The 25,116-nt window shown below is 37.6% G+C and overlaps 1 protein-coding gene and 1 long non-coding RNA gene across 4 annotated transcripts; one reads left to right on the forward strand and one right to left on the reverse strand.

Annotated features, from left to right (window-relative positions):
* Positions 1–14,358: 14,358 nt before the first annotated feature.
* Positions 14,359–15,100, forward strand: LOC113324741. The gene is made up of 2 exons (XM_026573032.1): positions 14,359–14,994; positions 15,095–15,100. The coding sequence occupies exons 1-2, from the start codon at positions 14,359–14,361 to the stop codon at positions 15,098–15,100; spliced, it is 642 nt and encodes a 213-aa protein (XP_026428817.1).
* Positions 15,101–20,770: 5,670 nt separating this feature from the next.
* On the reverse strand, positions 20,771–24,047 carry LOC113321179. 3 transcript variants are annotated; one of them, XR_003346532.1, is made up of 6 exons: positions 23,899–24,047; positions 23,346–23,422; positions 22,929–22,968; positions 21,903–22,350; positions 21,627–21,823; positions 20,771–21,367 (listed from the first exon to the last, which is right to left on the reverse strand). It is a non-coding gene; the product is annotated as an uncharacterized LOC113321179 (long non-coding RNA). The 3 variants fall into 3 exon arrangements; XR_003346530.1 differs by having other exon boundaries at positions 22,929–22,972; XR_003346531.1 differs by having other exon boundaries at positions 22,929–22,988.
* Positions 24,048–25,116: the final 1,069 nt, after the last annotated feature.

Here is a 25,116-nt window from a genome sequence, read left to right on the forward strand (position 1 = left end):
CGAAACAGAGCAACGGTCCTCTTGGTTCTTTCATTCGTGCATAATTGTCTTGATGAACAATTAGCAAAAAAAGGGAAACCTTGATCATAGAGGTAGTGATACAACACTGTAGTCGGTGTTCGGGATAATGATCAATTGGAGGATCATCTTCAATTTCAGCTGGTTCATATGTTCTTTTTTTCCTTGATAAGTTAAAAAAATAAAAAACATTTATATTGCTTCCACGATCATATGCCCATCACCTAACGCTTGAGCTGACCAGAATTTCATGTTTAAAATCCTGGAGCCTGAAGGCCAAATAAATCTCCATAGAGGTCCAACTGAATCTATAATACACTAATATGATAAGCTTAGAAAGTCGATCACACCACACGAAAACATTAAGTTCATCATCAGACAATAGTTTAAGAGTTACGAAATCAAAGATAGCACACAGAAAAACCAACAAAAATGAAAACCGCAAACTTCTACTATCAGTTTCCATTTCCTCGCATGCGATTAAATTAAAGTAGATCTGCAACCACCGCACTCGGAAGGATTAAATAGTCATCAAAGAAGTCGTGATAGACCAGACCACTGGTTCCGTTAAATTCTTCCTCTACGGCTGTGAAGCATTGAATGAGGAATCGTTGATTCAATCCTCGAAAAGTTCGGTAGTATCCCTCACCGGTCACCCCGAAATGTTTCTGCGAAGGATTTTTGTTGTTGAATGAAACACTAATAATAATAACAAAAAAATAAATAATTTATTTTATTTTAATATATAAAGAGAAGAAATAATACCTGTATGAGGGTATCACTTGTGGCACTGTGTTGACAAAAATGCCGTATAAATGCAAGAAAATGAATTGACCGAGTAGAGCTGTAATCATTTAAACGTTCCATAGCTTCAGCCTTGCATTCACGTGGCAAAGCAGATTTCCAGTCGGTTATGGTGATATTAGTGATTCTGTTGTATAACCGCTTATCGGAGGCCTTGATATTTCTTTCTCTTTTGTGATAAGCATCAACATAATCATAAAGTTTACAGAAAAAGTTCACAGATCTTACGCCATTCCACCGAGCTGGATGCTTCCTAACATTCAAAGGATCCTCGAAATATGCAAACAGCATTTTTTTGTTTCCGATTCTTGAGGGAAAAAACACAAGGTAATCAGTAATGATGAATAAACAAACCAAAGTTTGTAGGAGATAGAGAAATAAGTCTAGCCATATATACTGCGATTAGAGAGAGTTATGATACCTATCAGATCCATCAAATCTTCGAGCAAAATCTGATCCCTCGGGATAATTTGGAAATTCCGATAGAAAACAATTTACAATCTTCCCATAGCCAACAAAATCTGAAACAAAGAATATTTATTATAATATACTTTTAAATTATTAACTAATTTATATTAATTAAGATTAATTACCATTCCTCCACAGCTCAACACCTCTATCGATGGCTCCTTTTAATTTCACATCAGAAATTTCAGGACCATTGCACACAATTACGACATTTTCTGGGCAAACCTCTCCATGACAAATACCTCTTTGTTGCAATTCTTTTAAAGATTTTCTACCGAACTATAACAACAAAGATGAGATTAGTGCATTTTTCAAATATCATACTCAGTCAAATCTGTTCAGATTATTAAAGTTAAATATGGTCTTATACAGTCAAACATATGTAAGTATCAAACATCGATTAATCCGAAATTGAAACATAAGGAAATCAATCACACTAGAACATTACCTCAGGGTAAATTCTGTTATGTCACCGAAACTCGTGGGAACCTCTTTTTCGTTGACGGTTTGAGTTTTAACTTTAACTATGGTATCTAATGGAAATCTTTTCAAAGAAATCCGATACGAATCGAAAACGTGATGACTATATCCCTTATACTCACCAATCCCTTTATAATTTAATATATAAATAAAGGGATTTCCTACTAGCATGAACCATGGAATGAAGAATCTGATAGTATCCTCGTCGTTCGAATCATCGTGAAATTTCATTGTTCGAACTGGTTGTTGCCTCCCTCCCTGCTGCTTTAAATAGCCTTCGTATTCGTCGTAATATTCCCGTTGAACTTTAGTCGATTCAATTATAATAAGATCTTCCTTCAAGTGATTATGGTTCTCCATTTTTTATGAAATTCAACTGAACCCGAAATCATAAAATTAAAAAAAACTAAAAAAATAAATAAAATAAAACCATACATCAAACAGGGAAAAAATCATAAAACTAAAAACACTAAATCTCACCGAACACTGAAAACAGATGCCATGCCATTTCAGTATCCAACATGTTAAAACACACATCACGCATTTGTATCTCCAATTTACAGAAAAATCATAAAACCCCCAAAATTTTAATTTCATCTATTTACAAATTAACACCGAACATCGTGTGATTCATGGAAAATAAAGGACTAGGTTCCATTAACTTACTTGTTCGACGATCAATTCCACACTAATCGTCTTTGTCTTCAATTTTTACCGCCTGCAACTATTTCAAAACTATTTTCTCTTGTTTTTAAATCCCTCCAACAGTGAAGATAGAAGTATTAATCACTCAAAATCTCAATCGATGCTTTAGTAAACTTACTTGATCTTCTCTCTTTCCTTCTTCTCGTCTCCCCTTCTCAACTGTGCCTAAAACGAAACGACCTCTATAACCTCTGATCGATTTTAGTGAACTTGGTAAGGGTAAATCAGGCCTTTTCGATTTGGAATGATAATTAGCCGTCGATTGAAGATGCTCGATGTACGGTTAGATCAGGTGGTGTTAGGCTTTAAGGGAAACCTGGATGGTGGGCCGTGGGCGCATTTTAGAAAGTTTTAAAATAGTGAAACTACGGTCACATCCATTTTTCAGATTTTTTTGCACTGTGAAATCCACAGATAAAAAACTTTAGACGCGCACCATTTCCTCGGTGAAAATTTCTCCCACACCCAAAATTTCTAAAATTGTTTCTTCGCTTATTTGTTCCTCGTTTTTCTTTCATTACTTCTTTTATTTTTCGTCCTTTCTTTTTTAATCTAGTAGGTTTTTGTTCAGATCAATCGTTAAACCGATTTCGATCAAAAATCATTCTGCAAGGAGATTGACAAGTGAAATCAGAGGTGGAGATCGAGAAGATGATGATCGAGTAAATGGGTGATATTGATTGAAGTCGTGGACAATAGAAGAGATCTGTTTCTGAAGATTGAGATTAGAAATCAGGGTTTCATAAGACCTGAGTTTGTAATTGAAATCAGCGTTTCATAAGATTTGCATATTTATGGAACTGATGTAGGTTAAAAAGATGATTCAGAGTATGAGATGGTTTGGATTTAGTTTGTTATCAACTAAATTCAGGGGTTTTGTACTCGGATTCAAATTAAGTTTTGTATGAAATTCAGACTACAAGAAGGTGAAAATGTTGTTGGTTGTAGAGAAATGGGAAAGGTGTTTATGATGTTTGGTTTGTATGGGAGATATTGAAACAGGAAATAAGATGATGATGATGTTATGCATATGTTGTTTGGTTTGTATAACCTGTCATGCAGTCGAGAAAACGTTTGTATAACATGTAATGCAGCTATGAAAATGGATGCATAACCTGTTATGCATCTGCAAAAGTTAAAGTATAACTAGTTATGCAGTCCGGAAAATGGTTGCATAACACATTATGCATCAGCTTATTTGTTAGTATTGAAACTAGCAATAAAAAAGACTGCATAACTTGTCATGCACCTACAATAATATCTGCATAGTATGTTATGCAGTCGCGAAAATGGATGCATAACCTATTATGCATCCTAAAATATGGCTGCATAATGCATTATGCATCTATTTTTTATGTAGTTACGCAGTAATACAATTGCTACATAACTTGTTATAGATGTATAAGTTTGTTGTGTAGAGGCATAATTTGTTATGCAGTCGAGAAAATGGTTGCATACTTCGTTATGCGTCTACATGATGTGTTATCCCTGAAAAAAATAGTATGCATAACCCGTCATGCAGATGCATAAACCGTCATGTAGACATTTTTAATAATTTCGGATAATTATGGGTGTCACGGTAGATATTTTTCATAATTATGGGTGTCACGGTAGACAAAATTAATAAGGGCTGAACATGGTTTCATTTTTCTGCTGGAACCGGACCAAACCAGACCAATTAGGAAGAAACCAAACCGAACTATTTACTAATGGATTGGTTACGGTGTAGAAAGTAGAAAACCGATAGTGTTGGTTTTGGTTTGGTTTGACCTCTAAAACCGAACCAAAAACCATTGGAAAACCGATTAATTTTTAAACTTGGTTTTTACCGTTGATTTACAAGTATTAGATTGTACCCATTGATTTAGAAGATAAGTAGAAACCCTAAATCTAATATTTCATTATGATACTCTCCCTCTTTCTCTTTCTCCTTCTCTCAGTCGCCTCCCTTCTCCACCCCCAACTACAACTGCTGCTTCTACAACTTGGGAAGGGGAAAGTTCGGCTAGAGGAGGAAGAAGAAGAGATGTTAAGGGAAACTGATTTGATTTTTTAGAAAACAGATTTTAGGTTTTTGTATTAATGGTAAGGATAGATAGGTAACTGACGATTAATTATGTTCAAGGATTTTAGGTTTTTGTATTATGTAGTTGGGTTTAATTGACGAACAAATTTTTACGAATTGACGATTAATCACGGTAATGAAAAAAAATCTTGGGAAGGGGAAAGTTCGGCTAGAGGAGGAAGAAGAAGAGATGTTAAGGGAAACTGATTTGATTTTTTAGAAAACAGATTTTAGGTTTTTGTATTAATGGTAAGGATAGATAGGTAACTGACGATTAATCATGTTCAAGGATTTTAGGTTTTTGTATTATGTAGTTGGGTTTAATTGACGAACAAATTTTTACGAATTGACGATTAATCACGGTAATGAAAAAAAATCTTGGGAAGGGGAAAGTTCGGCTAGAGGAGGAAGAAGAAGAGATGTTAAGGGAAACTGATTTGATTTTTTAGAAAACAGATTTTAGGTTTTTGTATTAATGGTAAGGATAGATAGGTAACTGAACTACAATAGGGTACCCCTTATAAGGTCACCCAAGATGGGAATATTATTTTGTATGCCTTGAAACATGGTTCTTAAATAGTTAGTGTGGGTTTGGAGAGTTGCAACATTTACACAGTACATAAAGCTAGATATTATTTGTTACTGGAAATTTCTGAGGAACCCATGTTTGGTTCCTCTCTCTTTCAGTGACCCATCAATAAGATAACATATATATGTGTAGTCCAAATTAATAGGTTAATGGTTAAGATTACTTGGATTAGTTTGGTTTTAGATATCCAAAAACTGGTTAGGACTAAATTAACCTTTATTAATTATGTATTTTTAACGAAAATTAAAAAAAAAAACCATTTTATGGTCAAAACGTTAGTTAGTCGTGGGCGTTAGTCTTTTTTTTTACTCGGTCAATAAAATAGAATAAAAAAGCGAAAATGTACAAGGATCAGGCTAAGTTAGTGCTAAGCCAAAAAGGCCGCACACTAAAAAGCCTAAAAACGATAGTAAACCTCTCCAGGCCATTCAACAGAATGAATAAAACCTGGCCTACCCTCGTAAAACTCATAATGATCCTCAGCTAACAAACATGCTTGTTTGGCCGAGACATCTGCTGAAAAATTAGCCTCTCTGTAGCTATGAATATAGCTAATATTGTTATAAAAGGTCTTCGCTATTCTCCACTTCTGCATTAGCTGCCATGGCAAATCGCCTTTTTGAAGAGCATATAAACAACTCATCGAATCAGATCTGACACATAGGTTCTTCACATTCCATCTTTGAGCAACAACAGCACCATAGATCACCGCACAAACTTCAGCATAGAAGTTAGTCTGCCAGCCCAGACCAACGCACAGAACTCCCAAGACTACCGAGCTAGAATCACGGAAAACAACACCAGAACCAGCCTGCCCCGGATTACCAAGAGAAGCACCATCACAACAAATCATAATCTCACCAGGATTTGGTGGGCTCCAAGTAACTTCAACTGGGTTAGAGTGATCGCAAGATCTATGCGTCACTCTAAAGAAATTAACAATACGCAAATCATCCAAAGTATTATGCATATGGCCCTTCAATCTAATAGAGTTATCACGAATTACCTGGTGAACTCTGCCTTTAAACTCCAGCCAACGAATCTGTTTGTTCTCAAAATAAGCTTTATTACGCATCTTCCACAGCTCCGTAACTATTGCAAGATTTGCAACAAGCCACAGATCCTTAATCATTCGACTCCTGCCTTTTGCAGCCTTGTAGGAGGCTACCAGGTCCTCATTCGGCGTCAATCCGAAAATTTCAGCTGCCCACTTCCAAATTCTTTTGGCAATTTTGCAATGCCAAGTAATATGGCTAACATCTTCACAATCTTCTCTACATAAACGGCACATAGAAGGCATCTCCCTACCAGTCTTCTTCATAACATTATCATCAGAAGCACAACACTGTTTATAAAATAGCTTCCAATACTGCACACCCAAAGTAGGATGTATAACACTTCTAGAGAAGAGAGCCGCAGCTGGCAAAATTTCAGCTGGTCCACGAATAGCAGCCTTGGCCGACTTGACAGTGAAGACACCCTTACTATCCAAGTCCCAAATTTTATAATCATCTCCACCACCAATAAGAGGCAAATTATCAACATCAATATTGCATCGTAACATCAATTCTTTAGTCTATTGAGGAATAACCCAAGAGCCATCAATAATAATATCACTCACCTTGGCCTTAAAATCATTAGGGCCTCTTGTGGTGATGCCAAGACGTTGAGCAATTGAAAAATCAGCACACCAATTATCAAAAAATAAGGAAGTATTAGCACCGTTACCTATAATTGAGCGCGTGTGTTTTTGAACAAAGTTATGCACCAATCTAATGCCAGGAAAAACCGAGGAACCCAGCTTATAATCAACCAAGTTGCCATTAACTTTGAAATATTTTGCCTTCAAAAATCTAGCCCAAGTCTTATCAGAGTCGCGAATCGAAATCCACAACTTCATAAGCATGGCCCTATTAACATCGTTTAACTTCTTGAGGCCAAGCCCACCTTCACGTCTAGAACGGCATAAGACATCATAAAGAACAGTGAAGTGTTTGCGCTTCTCAGCATCTCCAGACCACAAAAAATTGCGAATGGCCCTCTCAACAGATTTGATGGCCGTGCATGGCCATTTGTAAACAGCCATTGAATGAAGCAAATAGCTAGAAATAACTGATTTGATCAAAACTAACCTGGCCTGAAAAGACAAAAGCTTACCCTTCCAACCTTCCAGCTTGTCCATAATCTTCTCCATTACCTGACGAACATGAATATGACGCACAATGCCAGGTTTCAATTGGATTCCCAAATATTTATCCGGGAAATGCGCCCTCTCCATGCCCATAAAGTTTGCAATAGCAATAGCACGAGACTGCCTATCTCCACCATAATAAAATTTGCTTTTGGCATAACTAACATACTGACCAGAAGCACGTTGATACATGCCAAGCATCTCCTTCAAGTTCCGCAAGCTATGAAGATTACCCTTACAGAAAATAAGAATATCATCCGCAAAGAGCAAATGGGTTGGAGCCACACCTTTCTTACTCACCATGTGATGCATACTTCTAGCAGCAAACAACTTAGACAGATTGCGGCTCAAAACATCCTCAATAAGAACAAAAATCAAAGGTGAAAGAGGATCACCTTGACGAAGGCCTCTTGTGATACTGAAAAAACCTTCAGGGCTACCATTAATCATAATAGATATACGGGCAGAGTTAAGAATACTCAGCAACCACGAACACCATGCATCAGAAAAGCCATATTGACGAAAAACTTCAACCACAAACTCCCAACTCACCGTGTCAAAAGCCTGGGCTATATCCAATTTAAGGCCAACGTTACCATGCTTCCGTTCAACGCTAATCTCATTGATCAGTTCCGAGGCCAAGGCTATATTCTCATGAATGTTTCTTCCTTTCATAAACGCCACTTGCTCTTCAGAAATCAATTTGTTCAACACCGTGCCAAGTCTGGTCGCCATAATTTTGGTAATGATTTTGAAGAAGAAGTTGCTTAAACCAATTGGTCTATAGTCTTTAATAGCATCAGCCTTATTAGCTTTTGGAATGAGCACAATAAAACTAGAGTTAATGCCATTAGGAATCTTCCTCATCGCCCAACAGTTTGCAATAGCATTAAAAAGATCTCTAGAAATAATGTTCCAACAGACTCGAAAGAAAGAACCTGTAAATCCATCGGGGCCAGGAGCAGAATCCGCTCCAAGATCAAAAACAAATTTGTAGAAATGCAAATAAGAAATATATAGGGAAGGGACGTTGGTTGAGAAGAAATGCAAGTTTGCCTTGCATTTCCTACGAGAAGCGAATGCCGCGACGCTTTGGCATGCATTTATGCGTGCCAAATGCGATTTATCGAATTTATTGGCATCACTGGCTTACAACCACGTGAGTAAGGCCAATGCCGGAGACCCATATTGCATCATCTGTCACGATGAAGCTTCATTTGAAACGATGAAGCTTCATTTGGGCATGGCCATTGCAAGATGCGGCCTCCGGAGCTGGTGAATGATTTTTCCTCCCCTAATCTAATTTGTAGAAATGCAAATAAGACATATATAGGGAAGGGACGTTGGTTGAGAAGAAAATGCAAGTTTGCCTTGCATTTCCTACGGGAAGCGAATGCCGCGACGCTTTGGCATACATTTATGCGTGCCAAATGCGATTTATCGAATTTATTGGCATCACTGGCTTACAACCACGTGAGTAAGGCCAATGCCGGAGACCCATATTGCATCATCTGTCACGATGAAGCTTCATTTGAAACGATGAAGCTTCATTTGGGCATGGCCATTGCAAGATGCGGCCTCGAGAGTTGGTGAATGATTTTTCCTCCCCTAATCTAATTTGTAGAAATGCAATTTTTTTTTTACTCGGTCAATAAAATAGAATAAAAAAGCGAAAATGTACAAGGATCAGGCTAATTTAGTGCTAAGCCAAAAAGGCCGCACACTAAAAAGCCTAAAAACGATAGTAAACCTCTCCAGGCCATTCAACAGAATGAATAAAACCTGGCCTACCCTCGTAAAACTCATAATGATCCTCAGCTAACAAACATGCTTGTTTGGCCGAGACATCTGCTGAAAAATTAGCCTCTCTGAAGCTATGAATATAGCTAATATTGTTATAAAAGCTCTTCGCTATTCTCCACTTCTGCATTAGCTGCCATGGCAAATCGCCTTTTTGAAGAGCATATAAACAACTCATCGAATCAGATCTGACACATAGGTTCTTCACATTCCATCTTTGAGCAACAACAGCACCATAGATCACCGCACAAACTTCAGCATAGAAGTTAGTCTGCCAGCCCAGGCCAACGCACAGAACTCCCAAGACTACCGAGCTAGAATCACGGAAAACAACACCAGAACCAGCCTGCCCCGGATTACCAAGAGAAGCACCATCACAACAAATCATAATCTCACCAGGATTTGGTGGGCTCCAAGTAACTTCAACTGGGTTAGAGTGATCGCAAGATCTATGCGTCACTCTAAAGAAATTAACAATACGCAAATCATCCAAAGTATTATGCATATGGCCTTTCAATCTAATAGAGTTATCACGAATTACCTGATGAACTCTTCCTTTAAACTCCAGCCAACGAATCTGTTTGTTCTCAAAATAAGCTTTATTACGCATCTTCCACAGCTCCGTAACTATTGCAAGATTTGCAATAAGCCACAGATCCTTAATCATTCGACTCCTGCCCTTTGCAGCCTTGTAGGAGGCTACCAGGTCCTCATTCGGCGTCAATCTGAAAATTTCAGCTGCCCACCTCCAAATTCTTTTGGCAATTTTGCAATGCCAAGTAATATGGCTAACATCTTCACAATCTTCTCTACATAAACGACACATAGAAGGCATCTCCCTACCAGTTTTCTTCATAACATTATCATCAGAAGCACAACACTGTTTATAAAATAGCTTCCAATACTGCACACCCAAAGTAGGATGTATAACACTTCTAGAGAAGAGAGCTGCAGCTGGCAAAATTTCAGCTGGACCACAAATAGCAGCCTTGGCCGACTTGACAGTGAAGACACCCTTACTATCCAAGTCCCAAATTTTATAATCATCTCCACCACCAATAAGAGGCAAATTATCAACATCAATATTGCATCGTAACATCAATTCTTTAGTCTTTGGAGGAATAACCCAAGAGCCATCAATAATAATATCACTCACCTTGGCCTTAAAATCATTAGGGCCTCTTGTGGTGATTCCAAGACGCTGAGCAATTGAAAAATCAGCACACCAATTATCAAAAAATAAGGAAGTATTAGCACCGTTACCTATAATTGAGCGCGTGTGTTTTTGAACAAAGTTATGCACCAATCTAATGCCAGGAAAAACCGAGGAACCCAGCTTATAATCAACCAAGTTGCCATTAACTTTGAAATATTTTGCCTTCAAAAATCTAGCCCAAGTCTTATCAGAGTCGCGAATCGAAATCCACAACTTCATAAGCATGGCCCTATTAACATCGTTTAACTTCTTGAGGCCAAGCCCACCTTCACGTCAAGAACGGCATAAGACATCATAAAGAACAGTGAAGTGTTTGCGCTTCTCAGCATCTCCAGACCACAAAAAATTGCGAATGGCCCTCTCAACAGATTTGATGGCCGTGCATGGCCATTTGTAAACAGCCATTGAATGAAGCAAATAGCTAGAAATAACTGATTTGATCAAAACTAACCTGGCCTGAAAAGACAAAAGCTTACCCTTCCAACCTGCCAGCTTGTCCATAATCTTCTCCATTACCTGACGAACATGAATATGACGCACAATGCCAGGCTTCAATTGGATTCCCAAATATTTATCCGGGAAATGCGCCCTCTCCATGCCCATAAAGTTTGCAATAGCAATAGCACGAGACTGCCTATCTCCACCATAATAAAATTTGCTTTTGGCGTAACTAACATACTGACCAGAAGCACGTTGATACATGCCAAGCATCTCCTTCAAGTTCCGCAAGCTATGAAGATTACCCTTACAGAAAATAAGAATATCATCCGCAAAGAGCAAATGGGTTGGAGCCACACCTTTCTTACTCACCATGTGATGCATACTTCTAGCAGCAAACAATTTAGAGAGATTGCGGCTCAAAACATCCTCAATAAGAACAAAAATCAAAGGTGAAAGAGGATCACCTTGACGAAGGCCTCTTGTGATACTGAAAAAACCTTCAGGGCTACCATTAATCATAATAGATATACGGGCAGAATTAAGAATACTAATCAACCACGAACACCATGCATCAGAAAAGCCATATTGACGAAAAACTTCAACAACAAACTCCCAACTCACCGTGTCAAAAGCCTGGGCAATATCCAATTTAAGGCCAACGTTACCATGCTTCCGTTCAACGCTAATCTCATTGATCAGTTCCGAGGCCAAGGCTATATTCTCATGAATGTTTCTTCCTTTCATAAACGCCACTTGCTCTTCAGAAATCAATTTGTTCAACACCGTGCCAAGTCTGGTCGCCATAATTTTTGTAATGATTTTGAAGAAGAAGTTGCTTAAGCCAATTGGCATATAGTCTTTAATAGCATCAGACTTATTAGCTTTTGGAATGAGCACAATAAAACTAGAGTTAATGCCATTGGGAATCTTCCTCATCGCCCAACAGTTTGCAATAGCATTAAAAATGTCTCTAGAAATAATATTCCAACAGATTCGAAAGAAAGAACCTGTAAATCCATCAGGGCCAGGAGCAGAATCCGCTCCAAGATCAAAAACAGCCTCTTTAACTTCATCCAAGGTAGGAATAGCATCCATACAAGCACTCTCAGCAGCTGAGATGCTTTCATGCTCATAATCAAATATTCTCGGATCAATATGAACAGCTCCACCATTGAACTTTGCACGGTAATGATCAACAATATAATCTTTTATTTCATCCTGCAAAAACAAAGTAGAGTTAGTAGAAATCTTCAGTTCGGAAATTGTGTTTTGGCTCCTCCTCATTCTTATTGAATTGTGAAAAAAACGAGTGTTCTGATCACCATCCTCCAGCCAGCTAGTTCTCGATTTTTGTCTAAGCATAGTGGCCAACTCAATCCGCACATCATCAGCAGCCTTCTTAGCATCGGCAACCTTCAAAAATTGGACTTCACAACTAACATTATGGTCCAAAATATCATTCTCCTTATCAAGAATCAATTCCGCTTGCTTTAAACGAAACTGAACATCTCCAAACACCAATCTATTCCAAATCTTCAAAGCCTCCCTCAACCGCTTCAACTTTGATGTAAACACAAAAGGAGGAGCACCATCCAACCTAACACTCCAATTGTCTTTGACGAATTCCAAAAAAGATGGATGAGAAAGCCACATCTTTTGGATTCTAAAAGGAGCTCTCTTCGGCCTAGGACTATCAAAAGCAAAACCAAAGAGAGGAGAGTGGTCCGAGCAGACTCTCGGCAAAGCTTTGCACCTCCAGTTAGCAAAATTACGTGGGCGTTAGTCATAGGCGTTTTTTCGGGGGAGTTAGTTTCTTCTTATATTTATCTTTCCATAATCCAATATTTTATCACCTCTGTAATTTTGTTTCTCATCTTTGTTTGGCAAGTTTGACTTTTTTCTTAAACTTACAACGAGAGTTTGGATTTTGGTTCTTTTTTTTACTAAAGATACATGTTTGGTAAAAGTTTGGACTTGGAAGTAGTTTGACGAGTACTTTTGGAAGTAACCAGGTAAAATACATTTCTGGGATTGTAAGAGTTTTTAGTGTATATTTTGTTGTAATCAGTTAAGTTGTTATCATGATTAACAATGGTGTTTTTTGTTTTTATGGTTTTATGGTTAGTCTCCGATGATTATAGTTTTCACGAGTTATTTAGAATTCTTTAATCTTTGATGTCAGTTGTTTTCAGTATAGAGTTGATATTTTTCACTTTTGATTTATTTTACCAGGGAATGGAGGCGAGTGTTGAAGTTATTTTTCTTTTTGAAGATGAATCGTTGTCTTTCCGTGTGACGAAATCTACCACTATTGAAACATTGAAGACTGTTGTATGTGGCCGATGGACTGTTCTGAATCCTGGTCGGCACGTTTTGTTTTGAAGGGACAATGCAATCAACTGTATGTTGATTCTGATTTTGTGCTCCTTTCAGTGTTTGAAAGATTTTTTATGAGAGGTATAACAACTTTTAACCTTTTCTGTGAAAGATTTGTTTGCTCCACATCCCACATGTCGCCTTCACCCTGCCAAAATCCTATTCCTCCTTCTTGTACGGATAAAAATCCAACCACGGATCAAGCTAGAGGTAGATTTCGCGTAGTCTCTCCAGCTTCGAAGGATGCCAGAGCTAAAAAATATTTTGAGGTTTCCCAACCTGGTGTGAAGCAAAAAAAAAGTAAGTTGTGGCAACAAGCAATAACCGGGGTTGGAAAAATCTTTTATAATGGTGTTCAGGAGGTTAGGAATGTTGTTGCCATGGCATGTTTTGCGAATGGCCATGAACCTGGTAGTAAGAAAAGAAAGAGTGGACCTTCTAGGTATACCGTTCGATGCAAAAAATGGAAAATTGCTGGATATATATGGGAGTTCAATGAAGTGCATTAATCAAGGGTTTTGAATATTTCCGTGCAATGTTGTATTTAGATGCCACGTTCCTTACCGGTAGGTTCAGAGGTTGTTTAATGGCTGCAACTGCGAAGAATGGCAACGATGGTAAGGTTTTCTAACCTGATTACACACTTTTTATATTTGCGTAATTTTTAATACAACAGGTGATAGTCATTTGTATTATCACAAGCCAATTAGCACTTCATTGTTTCAAATCTTAGTACATATCGTTTCTCTAGTTCCATTTTTATTTCTCACCTGTAGAGTTTTATCCCATTGCATATGGTATCGTCTCTCATGAAGATGGTGCAAACTGGGTTTGGTTTTTGGAAAATCTACAAAAGGTTGTCAAAGGTTATTGTTTGCTGTTCCCAAAGTTTTCCCAGATGCGTATCATTCTTATTGCTATTACCATATGAAACAAAAGATACCTGCCCACGGAGATGATCAATTGTATCCTCATGTGCTAAACCACTGGAGGCATGCTGTGTACGCCTTGACGGAAGGTAAAGATTATATAGAAAGTTTTTTTTTTTCTTTTTTTACAAAGATGATCAATTGTATCCTGAGTTTGCCATGTTACGACCAATCTCCGTTTATTGATTCTTTTTTTTTTTTTTTTAATTTGGGTAAAGGTGGGTATAATAAAGCTGTGAAAGATTTCATTGATTTGGAATGTGGTCACGTTGTGAGATGGATGGACCCGAGCATTGGTCCAATGCGTTTTTTGAGGGATGTAGGTACGGTGAAGTTGCTTCAAGTGTGGCTGAATCTGTCAATAATTGGGTGAAGGACGAGAAGAGGATGCCGGTATCAGCTGTCGATAATACTATTAGAATGAAACTCATGGAAATGATCCATAAGCGTCATAAGATTTCCGAAACTATGACAAGTCGCTTGACTCCGGATTATGAAAACAAGTTAAAAGAACTTACTGATGAAGGTAACTCTTGGATCGTTATACCTGCTGGGGATACTTTGTTTGAAGTTGTTGCTGATCACCGGTATGCTGTCAATTTGGAGACTTTTCATTGTTCTTGCAATAGGTGGAAGGTTTATGGATTTCCTTGCAGCCATGCTATTCAATGCATATTGTTGTCCGGCAAACAAGTATATGACTTTGTTCAGCCGTATCTCACATCTAGCTGGTACAAAACTCTTTATTCTTTCGCTATCCATCCTGTTCCAGATTCCGAGAAAGAGAATGAGTCATCTAACAATGTGCGAGTTATTCCTCCTCCTGTTAAAAAGGGTCCAGGGCGTCCAAAGACTGAGCGTTTTCAGCCAAAGTTTGTGAAGGTGAAGAATGAGAAGAGAAAGATAAGATGCGTAAACTGCACGAGGCTATCGAATCACAACAGCCGAACTTGCCCATATCAGGAAGTTCATGATTTTTTTGGGATATGATGTCTTTGTTAATTTTTTTTAGCTTTAGAGTTGGTAAGTTTTTCTAAGTTCTCCCGTTGCTTTAGAAAAAGGTTTATAAGAAAAAAAAAATTAGTTGGATTTTTAGTTTCATTTCTTAGTTGTTTTGATTCGTCCAGTACATTTTTTATGACATCAATTTATCACATCAGTAATTTAAAGTTCTCTTTCCTTCGTTAAAGGCTATAAAAAACTAATGGCAAAGGCTATTGCCTTTGATCTTAATTTATACTAAGAGCAAAGTTCGTTAGAAAATCCCAAAAAGAAATAGGTTGAACGGTGATACTAGGTTGTATGACTCACGAGGTCATGCGTTCTAAACCGAACATCAGCATTTGTTTTTTGAAAAGAATTTCTTCTTTGTCGTGTATTCAAGGATTGATTTGAAATGTCCTAAATGTCCAACCCATTGTGATATATAAAGCTGTATTTTGCAATTTTGAAGGGACATTTCCATCTCCTTTCAAGAGTAATCATTATGTTACTCGTTGAGTGGTGGATGATGCCATAGGTTCATCCTAGCTCTCTAGAGTTCGCAATTTTTCCCATGTAAAGCCCGGTATTTATGAACTTATTCATGTCTTTTACTGACATCTTGGAATTTTCTGGGCTTAAAGAGGAGATATTGATTACCGCAGCTATTTTTTAACAAGTTTAGAGTTAACTTCATATAAATAGAATCCTGATTTTGGGCATACCAAAAACTTTCAAAGCATACAAAGGACTAGTCCTAACTTGGGTGACCTTATAAGGGGGACCCTATGGGTGGTTTAATTACCTATATGCCCTTAAATCCTATAAATTACTAATCTATCTCTAACCTTAATACAAAAATCTATAATCATAAACCTAAAATCAGTTTCAACCCCTTCTTCTTCCTCCTCATCCTCCAGAACCCACCTTCTTCTTTTTTTTCTCATCGTATCATCGCCGAAATTTAATCGTCGATTCGTGAAAATTTAGTCGACAATTAAACTCATCTATATAATGGTTCGCCGTAAGCCAGTATCTCGTTCTAATCGAGCGATTGAACAACCCATTGAAGAAGAAGAAGAAGAAGATTTAGAGAGTGAAGAAGAAACTCAAAATCAACCACAAAATCAACTGGAAGAAGAGATTGAAGAAGAACCAACTCCAGAAATGAGAATAAGAAGGCTAGTTTTACAAACCCATCTCGTATTTGATGTTTTTGATTGGTTTGATTGATTTAATTCGTCAAAATCATGTTTCTGCGGCAGTTACAGGGTATGGTTCGGCGCAAAACAAATCTTAGATGTGCGCCGAGCTGTTCTTGAAACTGAACCCTGAAAGTGCATATGAACGGCTCGGATATCTGAAATCCGTTTTGAGCCGAACTTAGTGACACAGAGACTTATATTTAGGATCGTCTTATTCGATGGTGTTAGTTTTGTGCAGAATATGTTTTGTGAATTTCAGAAATTTTGCATGTGCGTAGGATCGGCTTGTATGGTAGTATTAGTTTTGTGCCGAATAATTGTTGTTTGAATTTCATAATTTTTGCATGTGCTTAGGATCGGCTTGTATGGTTGTATTAGTTTTCCGCTGAGTAAAGGTTTCGATTCATAAGTCTAGATTCGGCTTATTCGATAGTATTAGGGTTGCGCCGAATATCATTGTTAAAATTTCATAAATTTTACTAGTGTGTAGGATCGGCTTATTTATATGATATCATGTTGCGCCGAATACATGTTTGAGTTCATAATCATAGACTCGGCTTATTCGACGGTATCGGTTGTGAGCCGAATATATAGGATCGGCTTATAATTGTTTTGTGGTATGAGCCGATCCACTCTCTGTGTAAGCTAATAAAAATTTCAAGACATGATTCGGCTCATATGTGTTATTTCGGGTAAGCCGAGCCATCTTATTTTCTTACAAGTTTTTGGCTTTCCAAATCTCTTTGTCGTTCGAATTAGTCTTATAACTTTCATACTTGTGTCAGGACCAATGCAGCTACAAAGAGGAAGAAGATGGAGGTAACACCTTCTACTTCTAAAACTCCCGATCCTAGAGGAGGAGGTAAGAAAAAATTGGGAGCGGGAGGTAGAGGAGGAATTTCAGAAGAAGAAGCTGAACAAGTAAGAATTGAAAGACAAGAAGAAGTAATAGCTGAAGATGAAGAAGTTGATGATAATCAAGAAGTTCATCAAGAAACACAACCCCAAGGAAAACCCAAGAAATACAAGAAAGGTAAGAAGGTGGTAGAACCCGAGAAAGAGAAGAACGATGATGATCGACGGATCACTGGTTTACACATTCCTGATGAAGATGACGTAATTACACCTCGATCAGATGGTTTGCCTCATGGTCTTCTGGAAGATGGAGGAAATGTGTTGATTGGTTATGCCGATTCTTGGGCGAAGAAAATTTATGAGACTCCTGATCACAACCGTGCAGTCCGAGTATTGAGACACCAAGGGCAGCGGAATGGAGTCTTGATGAAGAGGTTCCTGAGGTTCCTGAGGCGAAACTTGTAACAAGTTTGCTTGGGGAACGGCTACGCTCGCTTACCTGCTGGACCAACTTGCCACCGCGTCTCGGTTGACAAGTACAAACATCGGAGGGAACTTCACTTTGCTCCAGGTAACTTTTGGGAGTTCAGAGTATGGTTCGGCTTATAACCATAAAATCTTTTAAGCCGAAGTGTTTACTTACTTGGTTCGGCTTATAATTCTTGATCCATATAAGCCGAACAGTTATCTGAGTTTGCAAAATTTAGTCTTACTTTGATGTTTCCAAGTAAAACTTGTTTCTATCAATTCAATTCCTTTGATTTTTTAATGTGGTTCTTTGGATGCAGGTGTGGATATATGACCATTTCCCAATTTTGAACTTGGCCAAAGTATTTGAGAAAGATGTCGATTATGTTGATACTGAGCCAACTGCAGCACGGTACGCGTACGAGGACTCCAAGAAAAGGAACAAAAAGAAGTTGGTGGCAAGTTTGGGAGAGACGTTAGACCGTCTTGGTGTTGATGATATCACTTTTCAACCATATGAGAAGGAAGATGAAGAAGATGAAGTTGTTGAAGATGAGGATATGCCGGTAGGTATGTATCATGGGCCATTGTGGTATCCCGGTGGTTATGTTATATACGATCCTAGGCGAGTACTCCGTCAATTAGGATGCGTCCAAAAGGTTCCTTTATTTGACGAGAAATTCAGGTTGTTACCAAAGAGTGGTAAGGGAACTAAAAGCACTACTTCATCTTGGGAACCAAAGTATGATCCTGACCCCACCGTTGAGTTTTTGAATAATTTAGACAATCACACATTAGATGCGTCCAAGTTAACACCTTTACTTGATGATCCATGTGAAGAGGATCCGGGCTATATGGATTGGTATAACCAAATTTCTCATCCCTTCATTATCAATAAGAAAAGGCAAAAGATAGCTGATAAGGGGAAGGCGAGCCCAATCAAGATCACCAACAAGTCTACTTCCGAAGATGTAGTCAAGGCTTTCAAGATTATGGTAAGAATGACTTCACTTTATACTATTTTCATATATTAGTTATGGTAAAAATGTCTTCAACCTCATGGTTATAAGTTGTTGACAAATGAAAAAATAGGTTGCCGCGGGTAGGGAGATGTTGAAAAAAATGAAGGCCAAACTTGGTTGCAAAACAACAATGACCGTGGAAGAACAAAAATACCTCATCAACAAGTGGGATGCAATCATCAACAAAGGACAAGGACCCGAGGAACCCGAACAAAGGCCTACCACTAAGAGGTCTCGACAAGTTGGTGAAGGTACAAGCCAAGGTGGTGCTACCGTCCAACCCGGTAATGATGCGTCGGAAGATGAAGACCAAGGTGGAAGAAGAGGTGGTCGTGCAACTAAGAAGAGGGGTCGTGGTTAAATGCCCTTTTATGTACACTTTTATGGTACAATTTTTCTTAAGTTTTAAGTACACTTTTATGGTGTTGCAAACACCTTTGCTTTTAGGTGCTGAACTTTGTTTTTAATGGTGCTGGGATTGAGTTATGGACACCTTCAATTTCATGTTTTAATGAATAGCTTAACAATTATGTGCCGAATTTATAGAGTTCGGCTTATCCTCTAATGTTAGTTACGCGCCGACTCATTTGTCCTTCAGGTTCGGCGCATTCGATAATCACCGTATGTGCCGAACTATAAACATTTACAGGTTTCGGCTTATACGATATCCTCAATATGTGCCGAACCACGAACAATATTTTAACCCAAAAATTAACAAATTCATGTTCGGCTCAGACGATAATCATATTATGTGCCGAACCTTGAACATAAGAGGTTTCGGCTGATTCTCCATATGTTCCGAACCAGTAACAATATTTCAACCCAGAAATTAAAAAATTATGTTCGGCACATACGAATTTGGATATGTAAGCCGAATTAGTAATGATTCTATTCCGGGCTATTCAGGATGTTGTTCGGCTTACTATGAAACTTTCATATAAGCCGAACTAGTGTCTAGCAAAAGGGTTGGAATTGGAAATTATAGGTTCGGCGCATGCAGTAAACAGATTCAGTAAGCCGAACCGTTCATCAATTGGTAGATTCGGCTCATAGATGTGAGCCGAACCTCAACCTGTTTCGCCGAACCATGATTCAAAAAACCTAACTTTTGATAATTGAGAGCTATAGAAGTGAGATTAAGTATAGGATATAAGTGTACATGTGTATTAGAAGCATTGGGTTCCTCATCAATGTCTTCATCATCAGGATTTGGCTCATAAAAATCATCATCTTGAGTTTGTGTTTGAGTTTGAGCTTGAGTTTGAGTGGGTGTAAAATCATTCTCATAATCTAAGAAATCAGCCATTTGGGAATCATTGGTGTAGTTGATGTGTATTTTCCTAGGTTTTTTAGATGATATATGACCCTCCTCATCCTCCATTGAATCAAGAATTATAATTTTCTCACTTTCTCCTTCTCTTTCTCTCCTTCTTAACCAAACCAAACTTTGATTTTTTTTCCTCAAATTTTTCATCTAAACAACTCTTATAATTCTGAAAATTATTTTAATCACTGAACAAAATACTTAATCACTAATCAAGATTATTAACACTAATACGTAAAGGGCAGATTTGTCATTAAAAATTTTTTGGGTTAAGGGTTATCTGATTTTGGTATTTCACAATCTTTTTTGTTTTCATTCAGTATGCCTTGGAAGATTTTGGTATGCCCAATATTATGGTTCTATAAATATAATGATGACATCTTTGAATTTTCTGGGCTTAAAGAGGAGATATTGATTACCGCAGCTATTTTTTAACAAGTTTACAGTTAACTTCATATAATGATGCCGAATGCGTTTTGATTATTTAACACATCCCTCCCATGAACCACCCTTTTCGTTTCCATGCTCCCTTCGAAAATCCTGGTCCTCCATCTCCAACACCTGTCCGCTATGCCTTCTTGCACTAGTAGAATCTTGCCCATCTCCTCGTCGATCGACATCTTCACAACCAGCTCACTTGCATCCTTGCATCACAAATCTATGACCATGGATAAATACATATATCACAATTCCATGTTCGTGGAAAACAGTAATTATCACAAATCCATGATAAGGGATAAGTACATCAATCATGTTTTTTTGTATCTAATATGCAGGTAGAGAATGCCATGGAATCAAAAAAACTGAGATTGCTTGAACCTAAAACATTAAAATCTGCAACATTTGAGGTTCTTTCAAGTATCTTAATTATTCCAAAAAAAAAAAAGTCTAAAACTTTATTTTAACCGTGCTGTCAGTCAAAGGAAAACCACAATCCTAAGTATGATTGCTATGATCCTTATCAGTCACTAGTTTAACTGCCATCTTGATCCGCTTTTCTTTAATTTTCTGCAGCACTTCGCTTCTCGTGGGAGTCTATCTTCTCCTCTCATGATACGTTTCATAAAGTAGCATACAAAAAGAAGACAATCAGACTTCTTCTGTTGAGTACAAACAGGTTCAGAAAAAGGTGTGTCCACAATTTGGTCGATCTCTGGCGAGATGACAGCTCGATGATTCATATTTCTTTGCCTAATAGGAAGATTACAAGCATCCATCATGAGTTCCGCAGTAGTCTTGCATGCCTTTTTGGTGTTTAATATTCGACAAGGAGTTGTAGTGCTTCCAACGGTGATCAGAGAAATTGAAGTGGAGAAGCGTGATCTTGTAAATATTGGGATGAACAGTTCTGTCACATCGTCTGGGATACGTAGGATGAAGTCGCGGATATATTCATTAACACCATCTTCATCATTTGATTGCAGTAGTTCCTGTAATAAATGATATTATCAGCAACCACATAAGAAAAGACTTTGAAAACCTATTTCGACAAGATTTTTTTCACTAGATAGGGCATTAAACATTTATATTGTCATTGACATTTTGTTGATGCAAGAGCATGCCAACAGAATCCCACAAGTTCAGATTCATATGTAAAATATTGCAATTATCACTTACAAAGAACTAGTCGACAATTCACCTAAATTCTGGACTATTCAATCATCTCAACAAAAAATTAGAATTACTTACTAGTGCTCCCGGCTTCATGAAAACAGATTTTGCATATTTTTCTGGAGCTTGGCTATCCTGCATTTGAGATTCTGCTTGTTTTTGCTTCAAATCAAGCTTGTACTGTAGTATTCCAGTAACTCGCCCTCAAGGGCATTCCAGTAACGGAGAATGATACTCCCCCATCATGGTCAATAATCAATCTCCAAGCAAAATCCCTACCAAATAATTATTAAATCAGTCAATAATGTTGTGAAAAGCTGAAAAACAAAAATAAGGAATATATACAAAACTTACGAAGGGGTCGTCCGCTTAAAGTACGATTGTAAAGCCTCTCTATCCCCATTTTTCATGTGGTTGTACAGTTTCAAGTTTTCAAATTGCTTGTAATTTTCTGTGCTGTATTTCACTACATGTTTACTTTCCTTTTTCTTCTCCAGACCATCCGGCATAGTTTCCTTTCCTTTTTCTGGTAAACTATACCCGACCATATCGGGTATAGTTTACTTCTTGAAGAAGTTCCACAATTTTCTTCATTTTCAGCCGTTTAGCCGGTGTTGTATCAGTGCAAAGCAGGCATTTGTTTCGTCCAAGCAAATGAAATGGTACTCAACCTTGAATCCAATATTTGCTCTGGTGTATATCCTCTTTCTGGTGCAATATGAACCCATTTCAGTGATTTCACTAAATCTATTCCTTCACCGAACGATTCACCAAAAGTACAAAAACCTAATCATCTATGGATCTGTAAATAAAGATCAAAATCAATTTCAGTCAAACCACGTGATAAAAATCAATTTCAATGGGCAGGAAAAACAAATCAAAGTAGTAGAACAATAATAACTTTGCACCTATAGAAAACAGAAAAAGGATTTGACATTACCCTTTTGAGTTATAAAGTTGATGGCTGTAAAAATAAAATAAGGACGATATATTCGAATAGAAATCAAATACTTAATTAAACGTGTTACAATAAAACGAACCAAGATCAATAACTTCAGCAGAATGGTCTAATAGATTATCGTCAGTGCGGACAGCGTCAGCAGCACATTTGCTTCTTATGTCATGTCCACGTATTTAATAATCATCACCTAGTGGCCACCTGTTACTCATTCCGTTATTTACCATACTCGGTAGACTATTATACACTCTTTTCTCAATCATTTTATGCTTAATTCTCTCACTATTTATTTCAAACTTGGAATCACTTTCTAGTTTAAGTAAGTTAGTTTCCGTGTTAACAAATTACACCTTACAAACAAAAGGGTTTGAGCTGTTGGATGGAAGTTAGGAGCTAATATGCAAATGAAGTTGCAAGTTTACCTCTTTGAAGAAGTAGAAGAAAAGGTCGCCTTCATAGTGACTGTCTGCCAAAAAAAAACTCTGTCAAACAATCTGGTGTTAGCATCATAAGAACCTTATAATTTGAGTAACCTGTTTGACTATCGTAATCGGAAGATAATTCTAAATCATTTAATGATTCGTTACCTCATCCTCTATGTATAAAGTTCTTAGCTTTAGTACTATTTCATAAAGTTTAACAAAATGAACCGAAAAACAATCAGGACAAAACCAAAAAAAAAAAAAATCAAAAAAAAATCCAGCCAGAAAGTGGGGCATCAACCGAATAAACAATCAGGTCAATCTAGAAAAAAACATTCCAAGGTCTAGAATTCTCACCAAGATTGAATACATCCTAAACAATTAAAGACACAATATTGGACAGAGAGAAGGCTATACCCTGGATCAAGCACTGAAGTATGTGTTGCTGTAAGAGTAAATTCATTAAACCCCTAAATCACACTTGATTGCATCACCTACAGATTTAACGGGAAAAAAATGAGCAATCAGGGCAAAAATAAAAGAAAAGCACGAAATACTGAACTATACTAAATACTGAACTATACTAAAGTAATCAGATTCAAAAGCCCTAAGCAAAATAAATTTCTAAAAAACTACCTAAAACGACCTCTTGGAAAATTGCTGAAACTTCAGTTGGAACTCCTTTGATCAGCAATCGGAGGGGGAGGGGGGGAAAAACAAAAGGGCTAGGGTTTATAGATTTAGATAATCAAAGAGACACAAACAAAAGGGTTAGGGTTTACCAAAAGTCCAACAAAAATAATTGTAAGAAAACAGTACGAACAACCAAATCTTTTTTGATGAACAAAGAGATGGAGAAGGAGAACAGAGAAAAGAAGGACAAAAGAGATAAAAGTATTTATAAAGGTTTAGTCCAGAATTACATAAACATATTCGATTAAACGAAACCCTAAATTTAATCTCAATTTACCTTTTCTGAGAATTCTGAATTCATCAACACCATCACCAACAATCAACTCTTAAAGTTTCCCCTAAGTTTCCTTTCAATTTCACGGCTTCGGAATCATCTCTCACAACTTTCAGAATCGCCAGAACAGAAGAAAAAGAAAGAATAAGAAAGAGAAAGAAGAACAGAAAATGCTGTTACGCACGATTTTTTATTTTTTATCTTGTTTCGGGATTGACTGTTTTTTTTTGTGTCGTTTTTTTCAATCAAAACCGATATTCACTGTTAGGCTACATCTTGTTTGGTTGCAGCTGACTCGGCGTCTGGATCTGAGTCAACCTCTAAATCGGGCCGAGTCAGCAGTCAGACCGTTACTTTTGCATTTTGAGTCAGATCTGACTCGACCTATGACTCAGACATAATCCCTGACTCGGACCCATTTGAGTTAGGTGACAAAATACCCCTGACTCACGGGACCAAACCACTGACTCACGTTTTTTGAGTCAGATATGACTCAAAACAAACATATTGAGTCAGATCCAGATGAGTCAGGTGATTTCACTCAGATCCAGACGACTCAGATGAGTCAGGAGTAAACAAACATAGTGTAAGTCTTATGGGCTAGATATCTAACTGCTAGATTGGCCATCCACGTCAGCCTAAAAAACCTCCTAAGTCTTATGAGACGGCGAATTTAACAGCGGAAGTGCAGCGTGGAACGCTGAACCGAATAGCGTTTGGCATACAATCAAACATAGAGATAAATGTTCATGTCTTTCTAACAGAAATTGGTTCACATAATGGGCAGCCAAATGGTAAATATCATTCCCAACACACACTTTCCAGCAATAGTACTTTTGTTTACCCGACCAAACCCACGTGTTGCAACATGAAATTACTAATGAAGCAATAGAATATCATTCCCAATGTACACTATACAGCAATAGTACTGTTGTTTACCCGACCAAACCCACATGTTGCAACACGAAATCACTAATGAAGCAATAGAATATCATTATTAACAGAAAAATAAGCAAGACTTTTGTTTTGCAGAAGTATAGTTGTTTATTCTCCTACCAAGGCAGGTTTGGTTGGTCGATTGTATATCATCAAAACGCTGAATGGAACAACGTCCAGGGTAGCGCTGAACAGTTCAGCGTTGATGCCCTGGAATATTCGCAAAACGCTGAACTGTTCAGCGTTTGGACCATTTTTTGGATGCTGAATGATTCAGCGTTTCAA

Source organism: Papaver somniferum, chromosome 11 (assembly GCF_003573695.1).
Source record: "Papaver somniferum cultivar HN1 chromosome 11, ASM357369v1, whole genome shotgun sequence".
Classification (NCBI taxonomy): Eukaryota; Viridiplantae; Streptophyta; class Magnoliopsida; order Ranunculales; family Papaveraceae; genus Papaver; species Papaver somniferum.

Excerpts from the sequence above, each read along its gene's own strand:
- LOC113324741 (XM_026573032.1), top strand. The coding sequence starts at position 14,359 with ATGGATGGACCCGAGCATTGGTCCAATGCGTTTTTTGAGGGATGTAGG.